At 40.3% G+C, this 24,831-nt stretch overlaps 1 protein-coding gene and 1 long non-coding RNA gene across 7 annotated transcripts in view; one reads left to right on the top strand and one right to left on the bottom strand.

Moving 5' to 3' along the window:
• Positions 1 to 21,921, top strand: part of sting1.S (stimulator of interferon response cGAMP interactor 1 S homeolog) — a 61,554-nt gene extending 39,633 nt beyond the window's left edge. For 2 of the 6 annotated variants that reach the window (XM_041588052.1, XM_041588051.1), the window contains exons 7-8: positions 5,189 to 5,375; positions 6,995 to 7,815. In XM_041588052.1, the coding sequence (XP_041443986.1) occupies positions 5,189 to 5,375; positions 6,995 to 7,083 (276 nt within the window). In that variant the 3' untranslated portion in view covers positions 7,084 to 7,815. Of the gene's footprint in view, positions 1 to 5,188; positions 5,376 to 6,994; positions 7,816 to 9,648; positions 11,696 to 11,774; positions 12,658 to 21,113 lie in introns of those variants that run through there. The other 4 variants (XR_005966563.1, XR_005966562.1, XR_005966561.1 and 1 more) reach the window with 4 other exon arrangements.
• Positions 21,106 to 22,782, bottom strand: LOC121402121. Its single transcript, XR_005966564.1, has 3 exons — positions 22,629 to 22,782; positions 21,391 to 21,507; positions 21,106 to 21,245 (listed from the first exon to the last, which is right to left on the bottom strand). It is a non-coding gene; the product is annotated as an uncharacterized LOC121402121 (long non-coding RNA).
• Positions 22,783 to 24,831: the final 2,049 nt, after the last annotated feature.

The following is a 24,831-nucleotide window of genomic DNA, read 5'->3' on the forward strand; positions in this document are numbered from 1 at the left end:
GAATGAACTTTGACATAACACGTCATGGAGCGTGTCACGTTTTCCACACCCCCTTATCACTTGTTTTTGATCTTTTGGCGGTTTCTTAGAGTATTTAATAGCTATTTGTTTGTATGCACATTTCTCCTGAGGACGGCTCGAGTTCTAGAGCCGAAACGTTGAGAATAAATTAGTTTTTTTTCACTTCATAAAGCCCTGGGTGGTGCGTTTTTTTCAAATTGTCTAATATGATGTTCATCTGAACCTGCACACAGGCATTGATTTGTTTTTTGCTGAGTGCACCAACACGAGGTTGCTTAATATATAATTTTTCAGGATTCATTGAGATCTGGCATAGTGCCGAGAGACTGGCTAAATGCTAATGTGGTGCCTCTATTCAAAAAAGGATCCCGTTCTCAGCCTCAAAACTATAGGCCAGTTAGTCTGACGTCAGTGGTAGGAAAGCTTTTCGAAGGGTTAATAAAGGACTTCATAGCAAATCATAATACTATGAGTTTGTGCCAGCATGGTTTTATGCGTAATAGATCTTGCCAGACTAACTTAATTTCTTTTTATGAGAAGGTAAGTAGAGACCTCGATTCTGGGATGGCAGTAGATGTGATTTACTTAGACTTTGCTAAAGCATTTGATACAGTGCCACACAAAAGGTTATTGGTTAAATTAAGGAATGTTGGCCTGGAACATAGTACTTGTACCTGGATAGATAACTGGCTAAAAGATAGACTACAAAGAGTGGTGGTAAATGGAACATTTTCTAATTGGACCAGTGTTGTTAGTGGAGTACTGCAGGGCTCTGTACTAGGTCCCTTGCTTTTCAACTTGTTTATTAATGACCTGGAGGTGGGCATTGAAAGTACTGTTTCTATTTTTGCAGATGATACTAAATTGTGCAGAACTATAGGTTCCATGCAGGATGCTGCCACTTTGCAGAGTGATTTGTCTAAATTGGAAAACTGGGCAGCAAACTGGAAAATGAGGTTCAATGTTGATAAATGCAAGGTTATGCACTTTGGCAAAAATAATATAAATGCAAGTTATACACTAAATGGCAGTGTGTTGGGAGTTTCCTTAAATGAGAAGGATCTAGGGGTCTTTGTAGATAACACTTTGTCTAATTCTGGGCAGTGTCATTCTGTGGCTACTAAAGCTAATAAAGTTCTGTCTTGCAAAAAAAAGGGCATTAACTCAAGGGATGAAAACATAATTATGCCTCTTTATAGGTCCCTGGTAAGGCCTCATCTGGAGTATGCAGTGCAGTTTTGGACTTCAGTCCTTAAGAGGGATATAAATGAGCTGGAGAGAGTGCAGAGGCGTGCAACTAAATTGGTTAGAGGGATGGAAGACTTAAATTATGAGGGTAGACTATCAAGGTTGGGGTTGTTTTCTCTGGAAAAAAGGCGCTTGCGAGGGGACATGATTACACTTTACAAGTACATTAGAGGACATTATAGACAAATAGCAGGGGACCTTTTTACCCATAAAGTGGATCACCGTACCAGAGGCCACCCCTTTAGACTAGAAGAAAATAACTTTCATTTGAAGCAACTTAGGGGGTTCTTCACAGTCAGGAAAGTGAGGTTGTGGAATGCACTGCCGGGTGATGTTGTGATGGTTGATTCAGTTAATGCCTTTAAGAATGGCTTGGATGATTTTTTGGACAGGCATAATATCAAAGGCTATTGTGATACTAAGCTCTATAGTTAGTATAGGTATGAGTATATAGAATCTAATTAAAAGTAGAGAGGGGTGTGTGTATGGATGCTGGGTTTTCATTTGGAGGGGTTGAACTTGATGAACTTTGTCTTTTTTCAACCCAATTTAACTATGTAACTATGTAACTATGGTGTGGGAAGTTCTCTGCATATAAACTCTTCCACTAATCCAATCACAATGGCACATTGTAACTCTTCAAAGAGGTGACATCTGAAGAAATTCACAGAAGTTTTGATTCTGTGTAGTTACTGTGATAGGATTATCCAATGTGTCATGCAACTCCTAGAAACAGGTTGCATGAATGGATGTGTAAAGTGTTCTGAAACCGCCGTGGTACAGATGTTAGAACAGCATTGTATGTAGCAGACAGGTGGTGTTGCTAGGTTTGAAAAACACAGGGACGTGGTGTTTGTTGAAAATCTTCCTGAGTTTCGCCTACTATGTGCCCCCGGGTGGTTATTTCTATTGGTGTTCCTGTTGGGCTTTGTCGCTGCTGTTTGACAAAAGCCCTGTCTGGGTAGCCACATGCTTTCAAAGCTCCTCTAAGATGTTTTTGCTCTTTGTCTTTGGACTCTGTATCAGCTGCCACACATTCCGCCCAGTGGTGCAGAATTCTAATGACACCCAGTTTGTGTTCCAGCGGATGGTGGGAATCAAACAACAGGCAGGCTGTTATCTCTCCTACTTAATGTAACTGAATCAGTCTCAGTGGGACTTGGCTTTTACTATTGAGCATTGTTCTTAGATCTACCAGGGAGCTGTTATCTTGGGTTAGGGAGCTGTTATCTGTTTACCTTCCCATTGTTCTTTTGTTAGGCTGCTGGTGGGGGGGGGGGGGTGATATCACTCCAACTTGCAGTATAGCAGTAAAGAGTGACTGAAGTTTATCAGAGCACAAGTCACATGACTGGGGCAGCTGGGAAACTGACAATATATCTAGCCCCATGTCAGATTTCAAAATTGAATATAAAAAATCTGTTTGCTCTTTTGAAAAATGGATTTCAGTGCAGAATTCTGCTGGAGCAGCACTATTAACTGATGCGTTTTGAAAAAAACATGTTTTCCCATGACAGTATCCCTTTAATGATATGTGATGCACTTTATTACTATGGTACTATACACATTTATCCAATCAAGAGTTATGTCATCATGTGGGTTGAATTATGTACATTTTATATATTGTAACTTGTTTGCTGACATTTGTATGGAAAAGCATCTTGAGAAAGGTTCTAAACCATGAACAGAAACGTCGATGCGACGCATAATCAACAGTTTTTCTAATAAATTAAATCTACACACAGCACCCGTCTAATGACTTATGAATGACGTGTGCGGGTTTGAATGGTGGATGTATATATATATATATATATATATATATATATTATATATATATATATATGAAAGACTGGCCTAGTTGGGAACGTTAACATTGAATAAGAGATGCTTAGAGATGCTTAAGATATGATAACTAGGCACAGCAGTGACAGCTGTTGTGGAATTCTCTCCCTGAAGTGTTTGTACTGGCAGATATATAAGATGACTTCAAGAGGGTTGGATGACTATTTAGCAAGAAAGACGAAAAAGACAGCTTAAGGATGGTGGCAGACAGGGAGAATCTTCTCTACTGCGGGTGACTAATCTCCCCAAAATACCTTCTGCCGGCTAGAATACGGGATCCAGCGGGATGGCATTTCCAAAGTCGCCCGAAGTTGCCTCACGAGGAAACTTCAGGCGACTTCTGAAATCCGAAGCCATCCTGCCAGTGATTTGCATTCTTGCTGGTGCGAAGGCATATAGGGAGATTAGTCACCCGCAGCAGAATTTGTCGATGGGCGACTAATCTCCCCATCTGCCCCCACCCTAAGGGACATGTCTTTTTTTCCAAGCCTAAATGACTGTTAATTCATTATTTTCCACACAAGGAGATAATACAAAACTATGCTGGAAACAGGAGGTGTAATTTACGGAGTAGGGTGCAAGACCAAAAATAGCAAAGCTGCTTTATGACCTGACCGGTCATCAGTGACTCCGGCTCAATGTCCTTGCACTCTAGAATGGAACACAAGGATCTAAATTGTCCCATGAAAACGCCACCTGCATTCATCAGTGTTTCATTCATGGGGTATGGGGGGTGTCACCCCCCACCCTCCACCCGTTCCCTTACTTACATGTCATTCAGATGCTTACAAATGCTGGTGGGCACAGGCTGCAAAGCAGCCATAGGAGACATAGAAGATAGGGCTCCCTTGTACCCATTCCCTTTGCACCCTGCATCTGATAAAATGTCTGCTGCAAGGATAGAGAGCAACAAGACCTTGGGCAGAAGTGTGAATGAGCACTAAAGGGAAGCAATTAGTGCTCTAACATTTGTCCTTGGGGTCATTTTAAATAACCCATATGGTGTCATTGTTTATATTTGTAACGCTTTCTTGGCCTATTCTGCCAATTAGGAGTTAAGGGTGACCAGCTAGGTAGTGAGCATGGGTTACATTGCGAATCCTCACCCAGGGCAGAGCCTTCGCCAAATGGAAGCTTCCCCTTTAAGATGGTGTAAAACTACAACCCACAGGCTAATTAGTGTGAAAGATAGAATAATGGACGTCAGGACGTTCTTTATGCAGTAAAACAGGTGAGATGGTTTATTGAACAGAAAATGCAAAGGCAATTGACCACAGGTTTACTCACGCAGGAGCTGTAGTAGGAGTTAGCATATCACAGAGGAGAAAGGATAGCATGATGATGATGCAGCATGTACAGATGTCACTCCTCAAGTCAAACAGTAGGAAGAATAGATCACTCTCAAAGACCAGTGACCAATGTGAAACAGGATCAATCAACTAGGGGTCAGGCAGTGCTCTGCTAAACTGAATTCTCTATCACTGAGTTCCCTACACTAAAGGCAACCTTTAAAAGCCTTTGGGAGGCTACTCCCTGCTACTCTCCTCGATGGAGCACACAACTGCTCATACTACATAAATCTGGCTATCTCTTTCTCCTAGAGAGACTATTACAGAATCTGCCCTAATGATAGCTAATCCTCGTTCACGGGATTGCCTGGTTCCCGACTTCAGCACCAAAGGTACAGGTCCCTTTGGGGTAAATGGCTTACTGGGGCCTTGGTGATCCCAGGCTCAATGGGAAACACCTAGCAGCACAGACACCAGGAGCCAAAGAGGAAGAGGCCACTCCCTGCACAACACTATATAGCAGTGTGGCAGGGGAGTGTCATTACACTCTTTGTCCAATAGGTGAAGATGTTACACGTAACCAGTATAAAGGGCTGGGCCCAATAACAAGGGATAAGAGAACTTAAAGAAAGGTAGGGGATTAACTCTATAGGAGCCTAATAGATCCTATAGGTCCCTACATATTAATGACTAAAGCTCTATGCTCATATTTACCTTACTATATACAGCTGTACAGTATATCAAGTAATACAATACAATCATTTCACCAATTACCTTTCTTATTTCAGCCATATTATTGTGTTGTGGAATATGCTACACCCCTGGCATCCTTGCTTAAAATGACAGATATTCCAAGTGCCGCCTTTAGTGCAGAGGATCGACTACAACAAACAAAACTTTTCTATCGGACACTGAAGGATATCTTAGAAAATGCACATGAATTACGAAATACCTATCGATTAATAGTCTATGAAGGCAAGTTAAATTTAAGTGCTGTTCTGTAATCTCAGTAATGTATAAACAAAAAACATATATATTTATATTATTATAATAAAACATCTGAACTATAATACTGACACTAAAAAACTACTTTTTAAAATATGAATGTATCTGTAAACCCATATTTAGGGAAGTTCAGTAAGGCCATTTCCCATAGGGTACATTTTCAGCAAAGCATTCTAATTTTGAAAAATGTACTTTGATTGTAATACTTAACTAACCTGCAAAAATCCATATTGGTGTGAGGAACTCCCTGGTTTCAAACCAGGGACCTGTTATGTTCCAGGCACTGCTCCTCCTGCTTGAGCCACAGGAGTAAGTGTGGTGGTGGTGGCCTGGCTCTGATAAGATGCCTATTGCTTTGCTGCCTCCAGGTCAGCCTTCCTTAGTACACACCCTCTGTTCAGCTGCAGGCAATTGCTCATTTGAGGGCTATTTAACCATGATTCCCCCAACACCCTGGGCTGGATTATTGGCCCTACTGCTGACTCCAAGCCCTGTGATAGCCTGATCGTGTGCTTGATCATGTACGCCTGTTCCTGAAATATTCTGGTAAATCTTGTCTTGTTCCTGCCTTGTTTCCCTGCTCTGTTTCATCTCTGCTCCCTGTTACTCCCGGTATTGACCTAAGCCTGTTTTTGACCTTGTATGAACTCTGCCTGTCCTGACCTTTGGCCTGTCCCTCATCTGTTTGTCTGCCGCCTGCCCTGGAATTTCGGCCTGTACCTGGACTTGTTTTTGCTGCCATTTAAATCTTTCTGCAAATGTCTGTGCACATTTTTGTTTAATAAACTCCTTGAAGTTATTCAGCACATAGGCTCCTATCTGTGAATCCTTACAATTGGAGACAAAACAGTTCTATTGGATTTATTTCATATTTACATGATTTTTAACAGACAATGTATGGTAAGCCAAAAAAAAATGAATCATTTCATTCAAATGGAATCTTTAGGAGATGATCCTTCTGAGTTTTTGTAATAACAGGACACATAATAAAAACATGGGGGGGGTGTAATGTAGGAAGTGGGATTTAGAAGTTGTGGCTACATGATGGACAGGTATTTTAATTCAAGTGAACATGCACAGAATTATTTATATTGTAAAATAGGCATTTAGTGGTAAATCTATGGATAAGGGAAAGAGAGATGGGAGGTTCAGTTTTATCAACCTTAAGCTGTACTGGGCCTACAGGGTGTCACACAAGGCTAGACCCTTCCAATAGCCCCTGCACCCTGTACATCCCACCTCTGCCAATTCACAAAACACCCCCACCAGATGTCCTCCAGCAACTTGCACACTGAGTTCTCCCTACAGTGACACAGCAGTGCAGGAGGGATTCTGTGCACCAGAGATACATACTCAGCACCCCCAACTGCTGAGCCATTCTGCCTACCTCTTGAAACAGCAGTCTGAAATAGGGCCACTGCTTCTAACACCAAGCCTGTATGCAATGCACACATAAACAACTGATAAATAAAGCACAACAGTGCCATGGTGCCTTGGCTATAAATGTGTATTTACATTAGCAGAGATACAGTTAAGACAACAAAAAGAATTAGACTACAAGCTAATTTACATATTGCTTTATTTTCCAGAAGCTAAGGATCACAGCCAACACTTGCTGTCACAAGAAATCCTGAAGTACATAAAGCAACAGCATTCTGAAGAATACAGCCTCCTGTAACAGAATACATCAGGGATCCATTAATCGTTTATCAGCATCAATTAGACCAGGGGTCAGCACCTTTACTATCAAAAGAGCAATTTTGCCCCCCTCTTCCACTAAAGTAAAATAATCTGGAGCTACACAACACAGTTTATACAATTTTAAAAGCTTTAACCTTTTTTTAATTGTAACTGTATTGTATTGTAACAACAGAATACAACAAACAGAAGTGCAGTGTGCATGTGTAGGCCTACTTTGAAATAAATTAAACACTGAATAGCCCTATTAAATGCTAGTGTTCTTATCTGTCTAATGTAACTTCTGTTTCTAAAGCTCCATGATGATCTTCCCTCTCTTGTCTTGAGTGTGACCACGGTAAGGACCATGATGAATCATCTTGCTGCAGCTCGGTCTTGCCTGTCACTCCTGGGATGTCTATACAGCCCTCGCACCTGCTGCTGGCTTCCTGAGTGTGGTAAGCTTACCGTTAGCTTACCTCGGTCGCACACTAAAGAAGCCGCCAGCAAGTGCGAGCAATGTATCGACGATGTGACAGGCAAAGCCGCAAGACCGAGCCGCAGCAAGCAGGATGAAGAGCCGCATGAGGCTCCGGAGCCGCGAGTTGCTAACCCTCAATTAGGCCCATTGACACCCAATGGAAATGTCACTTAATGGATATTTTTATTCTATGTGTCTCTTGGTTACATTTTATGGCTACTTTGTAAAATAAAAGAACAAACAAACCTAAAACTCTTCTCTTTGATAAATGTAGCGGGAATGTCAATTTAAAACACTGTACCCCATTAGAATGTCAGGGAAATTAACTCTTCAACCAGGCGTACACAAAAAAACAGGGAAAACCACAGCCAGGGTGGGCCTGTGGGGTGTGCACTTATAATGACTGAAAAGGGCCACATAGAGATTGAGGGCATTGCACTGGGTATTATTTTCTTGCATAAACAATGGAATGATATAAAGTAAAAAAATTAATATTGATAATATCAATCCCAGTATATGAACTAAAAACGTAAGAGACTTGGGGGTGTGGCCTAACCGCTGATGTAGTGAAACGCGTCTAGCCAGAGCTCCGGTTCAGTTGATCTGTTACAGTCGATCCTGTGGACCCCATGGGCACCAATTTATCCCTGAGGGTGCCGGAGTACCCCCAGATGCTACTAGATGGGAAGCATTAAAAAAACAGCCGACACGGCGACCAGGAAGCTGAACAAATATGTGCGACATCCGAACCAAGATGGCGCCCGCTTGTGCATAGTTGACCCGCCGCCTCCACCCCCTCCTGATCCGGCCGGGCCTGAACCTCCACAGCTGTCAGAACCGACACTCCAGGAGGTCCTGCAGGCGATTCGGGATATACAGACAGCAGTGGAGGTAAAGATTGACACTAGGGTGGAGTAGGTGACGATTGATCTGGCGCTGCTCCGCCAAGATCTCCAAAATCTGAGAGAGCGAACAGCAGAGTCGGAGCACCGAATTTCGGACCTAGAGGACACTACGAGAGAGGTTCCACATGCGATCGCTGAACTCCAGAACTAGCTAAAACTCTGCAAGACACCGGCGGATGACATAGAGGGGGGGCAGAGACGCAATAACATACGCATTGTTGGAATACCCGAAAAACAGGAAGGCGCTGCTCCTGAACTATCCTTGAAAACCTTCTCAGGGACCATCTGGGTGCCGACCAATTATCACAGATGTTCCTGGTCAATTTTTTCCAGAGCCCAGAATTTTAAAAGGGACAGATTCATATTGTGACATTTTAAAAATGAAGGGCTACTGTTGACAATGTTTTATCGTTTTTAATTGCATTTCCTGCTGTTCTTATTGTGCTACAGTGTTGCTGTACCCTCTGTTTGAGCATTTGAGTTGTCATGCCAATGTTTTTTTTCCGGCAGGGACATTCAAGACAATAGATCACACCTTGGGTCCGGTAGTTAATATAACCGTTGACCTTATGCTCTTTGCCGAAACGATCTTCAAAAGAGTCAACTCTAATCAACCTGTTACACATATTACAATTTCCACAAGGGAAACAGCCCTAATTTCTTCTTTTGATTTTGGGGTTTGAATTGTGAAAATGGCTTCTCGTAAGAATGTCTTTTAAATTCGGACTCCTTTTATAACAAATAGCAGCTCTATCTTGCAGTATACCTCCTAAAGTCTCATCCTCCAACAATATCGGCCAATGTTTATTCAGAATCCCCTGAATCTGAGAGATATTAGTGTTATAGGTAGTGAAGAACCGTAAAGTATTATTATTCTCTTGTGTTCTATTTTTAATCTTCAAAAGTTCTGATCTCTCAGTACGCAGAGCCCTATTCTATGCTCTTTTAACTATTTTTCTGGAATAACCTCTGGTTTTTAGTCTCCATTGAAGATCTTTAGCCTGTTCTTTAGAGACTTTTAAAAATCCTATTTTTTCCAACATCTGTTCAATAAATAACCATTCTACTCTATCGAAGGCTTTTTCAGCATCCATAGATATTAGGGCCTCCTCGTTTTTCTTTTTCATATACTTTATTATGTTTACAGCTCTAATTGTATTATTTTTCCCTTCTCTGACAGGTACAAAACCCGCTTGGTCAAAATGGATTAGGTCAGGTAAGTGTTCACTAATTCTATTGGCAAGTAATTTTGCAAATAATTTTTGATCTATGTTAATAAGGGAAATTGGCCTATAACAAGCACATTCAGTAGCATTTTTTCCTGGTTTGTGTATAACTGTAATGTGGGCTTCTTGGGATTGTTCTGGAATTTGAGAGTGTCTATTCTGTGAGTTAAATAACTCCAGCAATATTGGGAATAAGATTTTATCAAAGATTTTATAATAGCTAGTCGAGAATCCATCTGGGCCTGGGCTTTTGCCCAGGGGAAGATTCTTTATTGCTTTTTGCAGTTCCTCCTCTTTAAAAGGTTTGTCTAATTCTTCAACTATACACTAATCTAAGGAAGGTATTTTAATTTGGGAAAGAAATTGGTTAATTTGTTTTTTCTTTATTTCTCTGTTAGAATTATTAGCATATTGTTTGTTTAAATTATATAGTCTGGTATAATAATCTTGAAAAATTTTGCTATATCTGTAGTTGTATGTACCATTTGTTGCTTATCATTTTTCATTTTTAAAATGTACGATTTTATAAATTGAGATTTCAACTTGTTTGCTAGATATTTGCCACATTTCTTACTATTTTCATATAGGTATTGTTTAATCCTTGTGTAGGCTTTGTTAGAGATTGTATCTAGAAGTATTTTTAAATCTTTTCTTTTCTCTTATAACTCTTGAAAGACCTTATCTGAAGGTCAACCCGATACAGATAGTACAAAACTAGTATTAATTAAATAAATCTTACACCAAATCACACTCTTACCCTGTGAGCTTCTCATCGAAGTATATAAATATTCAGATATAATGTCTAACCTGCAAGACACAAAATTTTATAACATATTAAACACAATTTAAAGATTTATGAAGTGGCGGTGCATTGTGCCCAAATAAGGAAATAAGGTAGATAAGAGTTCTCTTCAAGTGTCATTGTTTATGCAAAGGTCGAGTCTTTTTCTCCTCTGGGTTTAGGTGTAGAGGCCATCTTCTTAGTTTGCTTCAATGGAGTTATCAAAAATTCCGGTAATTTTTCCAATGAGAAGTCAGGCATTGTGATGATATCCCATCCTGGGAGAGGTGGTTTTTCAATGTCCAGCTTTTTGCAGAATTCCTCAGTGTCCATAGGAGATTTCAGTACAATCCATTGTCCCTCCTTTCTCACCGCTATGTTAAAAGGGAATCCCCACTTGAATTGTAGGCCTTTTTCCTTCATAGCATCTGTGAGAGGTTTAAGATTTCTTCTCTTGCTGAGGGTATTCCACTAGATGTCTTGGAAAATTATTATTTTGCTATCTTCGTATGTGATGTTTATTTCTCTTGCTTTAGAGATTATTTCCTCCTTCTCTGTGAAATTATGCAGAGCGCAAAGGACATCTCTGGGAGCTCCATGAGGTGCATTTTTTGTCTTAGCCACTCTGTGAAATCTGTCCATTTTAATTTCAGTTGCAGTATCTCTATTGAGAATGCTGTTAAAAATTTGCCACAGTTCACCTTGAGTAATTATTTCAGGGATGCCTCTTACTCTCAGATTAACCCTTCTGCTTCTGTTTTCAAAGTCCTCCATTTGCCTTTCAAGCTCCTCAATTTGTTGAGCTTGCTTTTTTACAATCTTATGCAGATATGTATTGTGTTTAAGTAATTTCTCTTGCGCTTTTTCTATAGTGTCAGTTCTCACTGCTATGTTTACTATGTCTTTCCTTATATCTCTCATTTCATCAGTTAACACAACAGATAAGTCCTGCAGCATGCTTTTGATTTCAGCTTTAGATGGTAAGCATTTTAAATATGAGCGAATATCTTCCTCTTCCTCACTTTTGCAGTCAGAGTGCTCAGTATCACATTCAGTTAAAATAGGCATATCTGTCTGCCGATTTCTCCCTCTTGCAGCTTTGCCAAACGAGCTTTCACTGACTATGTCAGTGTTTTTAGCAGACTCACATTTTTTTGCGGCCGCCATCTTGGATCCCCGCGTGTCTCTATCAACAGGATCAAAAAACTCGTCTGGATCAGGTAATTCCCTAGCAATTTTGCTAGGTCTGGGTTTGGGAGTTTGTTGTTGGTTCTTACCATTGCTTTTTCATGTTTGCAGGTTTCAAATGCAGGTTGTTAGGTGCTCACAGGGTGAGTAGATTAACAGAGGTCTCAGACTATGCTGCCATTCAGTGCTGACGACAAGCCACGCCCCCATATGGGAGTGCATTCAGGTTAAAATTAGATGTAACTTTTTAGAAAGTTGGCAGGGAAACAAATACTATGGCCTTAGGATTAGCTTTAAACACTACACCTTCAACAAGTTTTTCATCAATGAGAAGCAACAAGAACACTTGCAAAATCACTGTACCAAAATGTAAGTGTATGGGAGTGCATTAAGGTTAACATTAGCTGTAACTTTTGAGAAAGTTGGCAGGGATACAAATACTATAAGGCATTAGAATTAGCTTCCAACACTACACCTTCAACAAAATTTTCATCAATGAAAAGCAACAAGAACACAAAATAACTGTGCCAATATGCAATGTGAGTCTATAGGAGAGCATTTAGGTTAACATTAGCTGTAACTTTTGAGAAAGTTGGCAGGGTTGTAAATTCAATATGGCATCACAAAGAGCTTCCAACACTACAACTTCTACAAGTTTTTCATCAATGATAAGCAACAGGAACACTAGCAAAATCACTGTGCCAAAATACAATGTAAGTATATGGGAGTGCATTAAGGTTAACATTATCTGTAACTTTTGAGATAGTTGGCATGGATACAAATACTATATGGCCTTAGAATTAGCTTCTAACACTACACCTTCAACACGTTTTTCATCAATGAGAAGCAAGAAGACCACTTGCAAAATCTTTGTGCCAATATGCAATGTAATTCAATGAGAGAGCATTTAGGTTAACATTAGCTGTAACCTTTGAGAAAGTTGGCAGGGTTGTAAATTCAATTTGGCATTATAATTAGCTTCCAACACTACACATTCTAGAAGTTTTTCATCAATGACAAGCAACATGAACACTTGCAAAATCACTGTGCCAAAATGCAATGTAAGTCTATGGGAGTGCATTCAGGTTAACATTAGCTGTAACTTTTGAGAAAGTTGGCAGGGATACAAATACTATATGGCATTAGAATCAGCTTAAAACACTACACCTTCAACAAGTTTTTCATCAATGAGAAGCAACAAGAACACTTGCAAAATTTCTGTGCCAAAATGCAATGTAAGTCTATGAGAGAGCATTTAGGTTAACATTAGCTGTAACCTTTGAGAAAGTTGGCAGGGTTGTAAATTCAATTTGGCATTATAATAAGCTTCCAACACTACACATTCTACAAGTTTTTCATCAATGACAAGCAACATGAACACTTGCAAAATCACTGTGCCAAAATGCAATGTAACTCTATGGGAGTGCATTCAGGTTAACATTAGCTGTAACTTTTGAGAAAGTTGGCAGGGATACAAATACTATTTTCCAAATTCACTAAAGTTCGATGTGACTAATGCTGGCGCAATTTCGCCAGCGTGACGTCATTTCGTAAAATTCGCACATTCACTAATGTGCGCAGCAGTACCAACGCTAGCGAAAGAGAAAACGCTAGCGATGATTCGCACGCTATCGCCAGACGCGAACGGACGTAACTTCGCTAATTCAGGGGGGGAATCAGACGCTAGCATTGTTTGGCACTCTAACGCCTGACATTAAACACAGACGCTGTGACCTGGTGAAGTGCTTTGGAGTGCATAGAACAACCTCAATCTTCACTTATGAATTATAGGTCATGTCAGACGAATGATTGCATTTTATGATGTGGTAAGTAAGATTCTGGATAGTGGGGGGGCAGTAGATGTGATCTATTTGGATTTTGCCAAAGCGTTTGATACTGTGCCCCACAAACGACTGCTTTCTAAACTAAGGTCTGTTGGGCTTAATGAAGTCGTTTGCAGGTGGATAGGAAACTGGCTAAAGGATCGGGTACAGAGGGTGGTTGTTAATGGGACATTCTCTACTTGGAGTAAAGTTCTTAGTGGGGTCCCCCAGGGCTCAGTATTGGGTCCACTTTTATTTAACTTGTCCATTAATGACTTAGGGGAGGGTGTTGGAAGTAATGTATCAGTGTTTGCAGATGACACAAAATTATCCAGCCCAATTAATTCCATCCAGGATGTGGCATCCTTGCAACATGATCTTGACAAACTGGCAATCTGGGCAGCTAAGTGGCAAATGAGATTCAATGTTGATAAATGTAAGGTCATACACCTGGGATGTAAAAATATCCAAGCCACTTATACCCTTAATGGGACTGCACTAGGCAAATCCATTATGGAAAAGGACCTTGGAGTCCTTGTAGATGATAAACTTGGCTGTAGCAAGCAATGCCAGTCCGCAGCATCAAGGGCAAATAAGGTCTTGAGCTGTATTAAAAGGGGCATAGAGTCAAGGGAGGAGGGGGTCATTCTTCCACTGTAGAGAGCACTTGTAAGGCCCCATCTAGAATATGCCGTACAGTTTTGGTCTCCATCACTCAAACAGGACATTATTGTATTAGAGAGGGTACAGAGAAGGGCAACTAAGCTGGTAAAAGGTATTGAAAATCTTAGCTTAGGAAAGACTGGCCAAATTGGAGATGTTCACGCTGGAGAAGAGGCGCTTAAGGGGTGATATGATGACTATGTATAAATATATAAGGGGATCATATAATAATCTCTCTAATGCTTTATTTACCAGTAGGTCTTTCCAGCTGACACGAGGTCACCCATTCCGATTAGAAGAAAAGAGGTTCCGCCTAAATATTCGGAAGGGGTTTTTTACAGTGAGAGCTGTGAAGATGTGGAATTCTCTCCCTGAATCAGTTGTACAGGCTGATACATTAGATAGCTTTAAGAAGGGGTTGGATGGCTTTTTAGCAAGTAAGGGAATACAGGGTTATGGGAAATAGCTCATAGTCCAAGTTGATCCAAGGACTAGTCCGATTGCCATTTTGGAGTCAGGAAGGAATTTTTCCCCCTCTAAGGCAAATTGGAGAGGCTTCAGATGGGTTTTTTTTGCCTTCCTCTGGATCAACTGGCAGATAGGTAGTTAATAAAAAAAAAAATAAAAAAAAAAAGGTTGAACTCGATGGACATGTGTCTTTTTTCAACCTTGCTTACTATGTTACTATGTTACTTACATTGTAATTTTACACAGGAATTGGCGTTTTTTCATTTTTTTCATATAGTGTGCCATCAAAACTTTCAGGCATACCTCTCAACTGTCCCTTTTTTGGAGGGTCAGTCCCTCTTTTGTGAGCTCAACCCCCAGTCCCTCATTTGTACTGGAAAGTCCCTCTTTTCTCTGCATGAAACAGCCAGAAAAACTTTTAAACTTAATTGGCTTTTGGCAGAGAGCCCAGAACAGCTAACAGGTGCGAATAAGATACTTTTGTAAAATTTGTTGTCCCTCTTTTTGAGATTGTCACACATGTGGAACTTCAAATTGACAGTATATATGTCAATTATACTGTTTCTAAAGGCTGCCAGGAGATGTATACATACAATTTAAAGGGGGGATTCAGCTTCAGGTTTACTTTAATTTGCAAAATAATATGTAATTGGAATCAACTTTAAAAATCACCATCGTTATTTTGTAGTAAGATATTTTTAATTATTTGGCTTCTTCTTGTCACTCTTTGCAGCTTTCAAATGGGGGGGGGGTCACTGACCCCAAATGTTATTTTCTGTAAGGTTTAAAATTTATTGTTGTTGCTACTTTTTATTCATCTCTCTATTCAAACCCCTCCTATTAATAGTGCAGTCTCATTGAAATCAATGCATGGTTGCTAGGGTAATTTGGACCATAGCAACCAGACTGCTGAAACTGCAAAATGAAGAGCTGCTGAATAAAAGGTAAATACGTGAAACACCACAAATACTGCAAAATTAGATCCAACTGCAATTTGTCTCAGGATATCCCTCTCTTCATCATGCTACAGTTCATTTAAAGGTGAACAACCCCTTTAATGTAAAGTATTGGCACCAACAAAAGAAAGACGTCAGGCCTGGACTGACAATATGTGGGCTGTGGCAAATGCCAGAGGGGCAGCTATATGTTGCCATAGACAATCACTATTTATTGGGCTGGTGGTGGGCGCTGCTTTGGCCTCTGTATACTTGAATTGCATTGCCTAGTGTGAATCCTACTCCACCTGAAAGTTGTTTATACAACTGATTAGCTGGCCTATGCATATTCACCTGCAAGATGACTCCACAATGTAGCTCCTCCCACAACCATCATGTGATGTGTAGTTCATACCTCCCAACATTTTGGAAGTAAAAAGAGGGACAAATCTTTTTTTGCCATGTAGTGTGGCACATTTTTTTTGGATCACACCTATTTTTGTGGCCACAAATGTTCACTTGACCAAATTTGGCAGGTTATAAAATGTAGAAAATATTTCTCCTTATCTAAACTTTTGAAATTACTTATTTTCTTATCTCAAAATTGTTACAAAGCATCTTAGTTGCACCTGTTAGCTGTTCTGGGCTCTCTGCCAAAAGCCAATTAAGTTCGAAACTTTGTTTTTCTGGCTGTTCAGTGCATAGAGAAGAGAGACTTTCCAGTGCAAATGAGGGACTGCAGGATGAGCTGTCAAAAGAGGGACTGTCCCTCCGAACAAGGGACAGTTGGGAGGTGTGGACTAATTTATCATTGTGTGTGTAACATTTACATATGTTTATATTTGCCCGGCCAATGCCTTCACAACTGGACCCCCAGTTTTTGCAAAGTGTTGTACTGTTGTAGTTCAGCTATAACAATCATGTTGGTTTTCAGCTTCCCATGTTTTGCTTTTTCACATAGGTGAAAAGGCAAGATTGTTCTATATGTATGCTGTTTATGTTTATCAATGTTTAAGGCCTATGCATTCCAACAATATCCAATGATGGATATTTTTTACTACATAAATTTAGCATCAACACACACATTTTCATAATCAAGAACATACCATTTCGAATTTGTCAAAATTCTTTTAATATGAATTATTTAAAAACATTTTTTTAAAATAGAATAAAAAAAGAAAATCAGGCATCAGCATGAGCAGCCTGTTCCAGGAGGTCCATCCTTTTCTCAAGGGTGTTGAGCCTTTTCTCTATGGTGTCCATGCACTGCAACACCCCTGAAAGAAGGATGGCCTCCTGGCTGGGTCCCGGGGCTCTCCCCTCTTCTGCCTCTTCCTGTGCTGGGCCTGGTTGTGGCTCTGGTGTGTGGATTTGTCATAAAAAAAAATTGTTATTGTTCCCTTCATTTCATTGTTTCGCATTTTTTACACTCTTTAACATCATTAACACGTGAAGAGAGTGATTCAAAAACAAGCATCAAGGAACACATTCATAATAGAAATTACCTTCAGTTGGGGGGGGATCAGTTGAGGTGATCCCTCTTCCAACCATAAATCTACGATAAAAAGATAGAAAAATGGTATGTAGACAAATAAAATAAAGCAATGTTAAGAAATATACACAAATACTAGGGCATCACACATGTTCTAATTTTTGCACAACATAACTTCATATGTACTCTCAATCTAGGCCATTTCTCATTACAATATATGTACAGGGATAGTCATATACATTCATGTTGTTGAAAATGTACCTTCTCCCACAATCTCCTCTCCCTCCTCCACCTCTGCCTCCTCCACCTCTCCTTGTGGAGACACATTTTGGGGGTGTTGTCCCTCCTGTTGGGCAGCCTCCTGCTGCACTGCCTGTGCAAGCCCTCTTCCTGATGTCAAAATATGAATTATTAGTCAATCAGTTACATTAAAGGGGGACGTTCAACTTCAGGTTCAGTTACTATGTAATAGAATAGGCAATTCTAAGCACGTTTTCAATTGGTCTTCATTATTTTTTTTTTCAGAATTATTTCCGTTATTCTCCTGAATCTTTCTGTCTTTCAAAAGTGGAGCACTGACCCTGTGTTAAAAGAAATGCTCAGTAAAGCAAAGCATTTATTGTTTTTGTCACTTTTTAGTACTCATCTTTCTGTTGTGAATGAGGCATGTTTGCTAGGCTAATTTTGGCACTAGCAACCCAAATCATTAATTTGCAAAATGGATAGCTGCTGAATTAGCAAATAAAGAACTGCAAAAACACAAAACAATGACAACCAATAGCAAATTGCTTCAGAATAGCACTCTCCATCATACTAACTTCACTCAAAGGTGACCAACTACTTTAAAGCATTAACCCTTTCGGAATAAACGTGTAACTACTTACTCTGTGCGTTAAGCTCCACTTGAGCGACGAACTCTGGCTTCCTGCGCTTGATATCACTCCACATCCTTTGCATGATGTGGAATTCAAAAGACAGGCCACAGAGGCGCCGGATTCGCCGCTGCAGCCTCACCATAAGGTGCCTTTTGTCGGCCCTTTTATGGGGGACCCATAAAGGCACATTATCATAAGAGTTGGTCAGCAAATAGCTGACCAACTCATATGCAGCCTCATTAGTCAGGCCTCCTAGGCCTGGCATTTTCCTCACTTGCAAAAGTAAGAAAACAATAACTTTCAGAGATTGACATGTGACCAGTGAAGGGAGTTTCCCAATGTGACATGAAAGAAAGGAGTATATTTTTAATTTAGTTAGATGTTTATTATGTTCAATCTTGAAAATCTAATGTTAATGTAGAATGATAGCATGAAATATTGCCTGTGTATTGATGTTTTTATCTGACGTAATTGCGCAGACGCATTATGTAACGCGCAGGCGCACAATGTAACGCGTTAGCGCGTGATTTCAGCCGCCTGCCTCTAAGCATTTGAAAAGGCTGCCAAACGTTCCTTTTTGCTGGGTTAGTGGATTTGGTCAAAAGATGAATGCTTTTCAGGAGATTTTGGTTGCTGCTCTTGGAATTATAATTTTGAGAAGGAGGCATCGTGTGGGGCAAAGGGGAAATGTCAGATTGGCACCTATTGAGCCCATCAGAAGGCCAAGAATGTTTTGTGAAAGACTGGCAATACTTGATAATTTTTCTGATGCTAAAATGGTGTCAATGTTTCACTTAAAACGTGAGGCAATTCTGGAGCTATATGCTCATATAAGTGAAGACATTGAACCTTTGATGGGTAGAAGTCATGCAGTGCCAGGGATGTGTAAACTTCTCACAGTATTGTATTTGGTTGCTAATGGCAGCTTCCAGCATGTGATATCCCAAGTAATGGGAATCAGCCAGACAACCATGTCTAGAATCATTCCACAAGTATTTGACGCTATCCTTAAGTTAACATGCAATTATATATATTTTCCATCTAATAATGAAGCGTGGCAAGCACTTAATGTAGGCTTTTATCAGCTTGGGCGAATGCCCAATGTGCTTGGGGCAATAGACTACACACATGTCATGATTGTACCACCCAGGGCAACTGAGGAACAGTTTCGGAATCGTAAAAATACACATTCCTTAAATGTTCAAGTCATGTGCGACTCCAATATGCAAATTCTGAGTGTCTGCTCAGGCTTTCCAGGTAGCTGCCACGATTCCTTCATATTACAGCAATCTGCCCTAAGGGAAAAAATTCTATTACATTTTGAACAACAATCAAGTGTGTAAATATGTGAAACAGGTACCCTAAAGGGCTTGTGCTTTCATTTAACTTGGTATGATATACATATTGATATTCACAGACAATGTGCAATTGCCTTTCATTAGATTTGTGTTTTTTGGTTCATGCTTTTTTTTTGTCTTTAGCTTTTCAGCTTATGTTTTCAGCATGTTGCTAGGGTCCAAGTTAATCTATCAACCATGCATGCAGTGATTTGATAAAGATACTGGAATATCAATACATATAATAACCCTCAATAGAAAGCACATTTGTAGCCTTGCAAAACATTTGATTTTTATTGACCTCACTGATGCACATTTCAAAGCTGTAGAGTCAAGAAAAAAAAAGCATAGGGTTAAAAAAAAAAAAAACCAGCTGCAAATTTAGTTCATATTGAACATTCAATGACATAAATGGTTAATTTCAAGGTCAAGCAGACCTTTAATGCTTAATGTACACAAATGAAAAAATGTTTAAAAAATATAGCTTTGGGTGTAAAAAGTAGTTGATATTTTAAACCAGTTAGGAAGTAACATTTGTCTGTCAGTTATCCTTTTCTGTTTGCACTAAACAGGACATTTACCTTGTGTGTATTTTAGGGGATTCAGGATATGGGTGTCAGCCATGGATGCTGACCCCTTTGTTAAATCCAGAAACCCAGGCTGAGATGCTCTACAACACCGCACACCACAAAACACGTTGCATTATTGAACGGACATTTGGCGTGCTCAAGTCCAGATTCCGCTGCCTGGACAAGTCTGGAGGGTGGCTACTATACAACCCCAAAAAAGTAGCCAACATGATTATAGTGTGTTGCATCTTGCACAACATGGCACTGAAACACCGAATGGCAATGGAGGTTGCGGATGATATAATGCCTAGTTTCCCAACCAAACAGCCATAGCGGGTGATTCAACTGAGGCTGGAAGGCGAGTTCGTGCACAACTCTTTGCCACAGTTTTTACTACTAAGCTATTCATTAACTGCACTTTAAACAGGATATAATCATTTGAATCAATGTTAAAAGTATTTTGTTTTTAGGAGAGTAAACTTTCATTTGTTCCATAATAAAACAATTTCAGGTAAGTATATTTATTTTACTAACAATATTAGATTGTAAGTAAAATATGTGGCAATTCAATTACTTGTATGGGCTGAAACCATGCAAAAAAAAAAAAATATCTATCCATCTATATTTCCACATATACATACACACTATTAAGATAAAATATTTTTACTAATTAACAAGACCTGATGATTGAGTTCATATGACTAAGCATCATGTGGTGGTTTTTACATAAACCAAAGAAATGTCTTCATCCAATTAAAAATAAACATTACATAAGTAAAAAAAAAAAAAAAAACCATGACATTCATCTATACATTTCTATGGCGTTTGGCAAACAAAGGTGCAAAATTTGTGTTTGGTTGCCCCTTTACAGAAATACATACAAAGTTAGTTGTTTCTCCCCCTTGCAGCCTTGCCCCTAACTTGACGGCCACCCCTTTTAGAAGTATCTGAGCCACCAGGAGTTGTGTTTGAACCAGTGTCAACTTCACCTCCAGTAGTCTCCACATTTGACTGCTGTTTTTATTTGACAAGTAGCTACTGCTTGATGAGCTGGTTTTGAGTCAACAACAATTGATTTCGCTCTTTAATAAGCATATTCTGATGTAGTATCACATCTACACGTAGTAATTTCAACCGCAATGATGTATCTGCAGTGCTCATTTAACCACAAAGTACTCATGAATCAGCTGTAATGCTCAAAATTTTGTGGTGGTTTTTTTTGGGTTTCATCGCTACTTGACAGAGTTGCAGTCAGCTGTTTAACTGATCTGTCTTTCTTCATCCTCAGAGTGGATATTTTGTTCCTGGTCGTATGGTTCAGCTACTTCACTTTAATCGCTTCCAGGGTTGCAGGTTGATTAGCTGGTTGTGAAATAATGGCTTCCAGGCAGAATGTGACCATCACCAGCATCATCGACAACTGTGGAAAAAAGAAATACAATTGTTATTACTCAAAAAATATAATAAGGCTTATATCCAGCATGCACAACTTGCTCTTTCTGCACATTTTATTTTATTAAAGAAAATGCTGACTCTCTATTTAAACTTGAAATGTCAGTTTGTACCTTTGCCATTTAATTTTTGGACTAAAAAATATTCACGTTGTAATGTTTGGTGTGATTCTTCATCCTCCACATTAGTTTGACTCTGTTGCTGGTTGGAGTACAGTGTGTTATCTGCTCCTAAGTGAACAACACAAGTGATATTTTAACCATGAGCAAATATCAAACATAGGAGCAAGTTAAAGACAAAAAAGTAGGTCTAGAAATGGCTTTATTAAAATATTTGATTGTAGCAGTTCAACATTTGATCCAAGCGCTTACATTTTTTATAAAATCAAAAATACTCCATTGAAGTGTTTTTTCCTTAAAGTTGCACTTTTAGGTAAATGGGAGACAAAAGCTGCAAGATCCATACAATTAACATATATTGTTTTTAGCTGTTGCATCAGTGTCAAAGCTGCCTTCCATACCACATATGTGGCCCTAGCAATCAGGGCCACTATCAGAATTCTTGGGGCCCCATACAACAATATTTTCTGGGCCCCCCTAGAAAAAAAACCAAAAATGGTGGCGTGGGCCCCCTACAGGTTAAAAAACTGGCCAGGGACCAACACAAGTCAAAAAAAATACCTTGGTGGCCAGACCCCCCCACAAGTTAAAAAATATATATATATATATTTGTGGCCAGGGCCCCAGCAATTTGGAAAAAAAATTGTGTTTGGCATGGCTTGGCTCCAACTTCAGCCCAACTTGGCTCCTACTTCAGAACAACTCATCTCCTACACACCCCCTACACAAACTCACCCCCTACTATACAGACACCCTCGTATACACACACTGCCTCGCGATAGGAAAAGTATTTATTAAGAACTGCTGCTGAATTGCTAGAGATGGGACAGAAGTGTTTCAGGGGATGCTAGAAGTTGTAGTACAACCAGCTAGATATCATTGATGTATTTAATGGAAGGCCGAGGGGCCCAAGACATACGCACTCACTGCCCCCCTGGGAAGCTGCCATTTCCATACACAGGGTATACACATATTAGAGGTACCTGCCCAGCTCCATGCTTCCAGGTAACCCCTGCTGGCACCACGAGGTTAAGCCCTGAGTCTTGGGGCCCATTGGTTCCCCAGTACTGGCACAGGCTTTCCCAGGTACATCACACACACTGCCCCCTGACCTTGATACCCCTGGGCCAGCCCCCTCCACTTCCAAGTTTGCCAAACTGCGAATTCAGTACAACATGGACTCGCAGCGCACTGCCCCTTTCCCTATTGAATTTCATTGCGGCTCCCGTTACCTCCACTGTAGTCTAGGCAGCGGGGGAAGGATTGGAGTTAGGTAATTGTAGGAGCTGTGTGTGTAGCTCTCTCCCTGCTCGTTTGCTGCCCCCTCCCTCCCTTCCTCCCTCTGCCTTTGGCTCCACCTCTCTCTCCCAAGCAGCCAGCTCTGGGATGTCACGTCACAACCCGCTCCTCCCCTCTCATTGCCCAGCCACCTGCGATATTTTAACATGGCTCTGGCGGGCCCGGGTGCATAGCCGGGCCCCCTTAAGGCGCGGGCCCGGTACAGGAGTACCCCCTGTCCCCCCCTGATGGCGGCCCTGCTAGCAATTATAACAATTGTTATTCGTACTCCCTCAAGTACAGCTCTGTCGGTGATCCTCCTCCAGTACCTCTCAAATACCTGTTCTGCTAGTTGTTTTCCACTTGTCTGCAAAACAAACATTATTTTTGTTTGAAATTTACACATGCAACAGGTTTGCGGAGATGCATAAAGGTTGTTTTTTCTTTAACATACTAACATTTCTGACTATACTCAGACATTTGTATAGTTAATGGAAAAGGAATATTTTTAAAATGTCTTTGAGATTGTTATTATATAAACAGCTATTACATTTTCAAATTACATAACAACATTGAGGTGTCCAGCACATTTTGGACATGGTAAAGCTACATGTATGGAAGCATATAGTGAAAGCTTAGGTAATTAATATTTGTTATGCAAGTTACTATGGCACATGTACTCTAGCAACTACATTTAAAAACACTGGCCACAGCATGGTTTGTTTTGTAAACGACATATACCATACCAACGAAATTCTGTTTTTAGGAGAAACATTTAACACATTTTTGTTACATTATAAAGTCAATTAGTACATTTTTGTTTTCTTTTTTAAATATGACAAACATATCTAATACAGCCAAACGCTTCGGCCAATTCTTGCGGCTTTGATTGTGGCACCCCACGGCATTCACTGCATAGACAATTTGTCCATAGGAGCCATGGAGGTGCGCTGACAGTCTTTGGCAAACAACTTGGCCCAGTGGCCCACTACATGATTCACCAATAAGGTGTTCTCTGCAAATGAAAAAGCAAGAGCCCTATGAAGGGGTACTAGAGGAGAAGGAGATACTGCTCTTCTTGGACCCTCTCCAGTGTTGTGTCCTCACCAGGGGTTGAACTTGATGGACTTTGTCTTTTTTCAACCCAATTTAACTATGTAACTATGCAGCTAAACTCCTTGCTTCATTAAGCCACTGACAAAGGGTATTGATCTTAACTTTAAGGGCAAGGTGTAAGAGTAGGAAATATAGCAAAATGTAGAACAAACAAACACTGTATAAATGCATATCAAACTGAGGGGTGAGATGCATCTGCATATAATAGGACAGGACCTAGATACCGGGCAGAGTACATGCAGTATAGCAGGGCCATGAAGGTAGTTGTATGTATAAACTGTCAACTGGCACCTAACGTACCTAGGGTTGCCACCCTAGCCGGTAAAACACCTGGCAAGGCCGGGACCGGTATTACAAGTGTACCGGCAACGTAGCTGCCGGTAAATTTGTAATACTCCTAACAAAAGCCCTCGGCCATCCCAACCCGCTCAAGTTCATTTTTTTGCTCTCTCCAGGCCCAATGTGTGTAGGCCCTGCCCCTTTATGTCATGACCCGCCCTTTTACAGCACACCTATATCAAGGCCCGCCCATTTGCTCCCGCCACCACCAGCCAGTAGTTGTATTAAAAAGGTGGCAACCCTAAACGTATCAAACATGCAAATAACAGTCTGCCTTTATCAGGCTTTGGGGAACATGTAATACCTACCAATGATGCTACCATGAGGCTGGATGTGGTAGGATTACTGCGGATTGTAATGTACTAGCTCTGTACACTGAAGATGCCAGCTATACTGATCATTTACTATGGTGGCCTAAGAGAAACACAGCCAATGAAAATGCTTCTTCTGCTAGCCAATCTGTGAGTAGTAAGGGAAAGCCTGCTGATGTCACCACAGAGAGAAGAAATGCTCCTCCCCCTGAAAGCTTTATAATGCCTCTGTGTGAATTGCAGCTTTACAGTAAGTTTGGAACAGCATACTCACCAACATAGGTACACAGGCCATGTATAACACATATTCAGGGGAACATAATCTATGATGTTTTGTGTAGCAGTGAGGAAAGGGGACAACCCCTTTAACAGTATATAAATATGGAGTTTG

This window comes from Xenopus laevis, chromosome 3S, assembly GCF_017654675.1.
Source record: "Xenopus laevis strain J_2021 chromosome 3S, Xenopus_laevis_v10.1, whole genome shotgun sequence".
In the NCBI taxonomy this organism is placed as follows: domain Eukaryota; kingdom Metazoa; phylum Chordata; class Amphibia; order Anura; family Pipidae; genus Xenopus; species Xenopus laevis.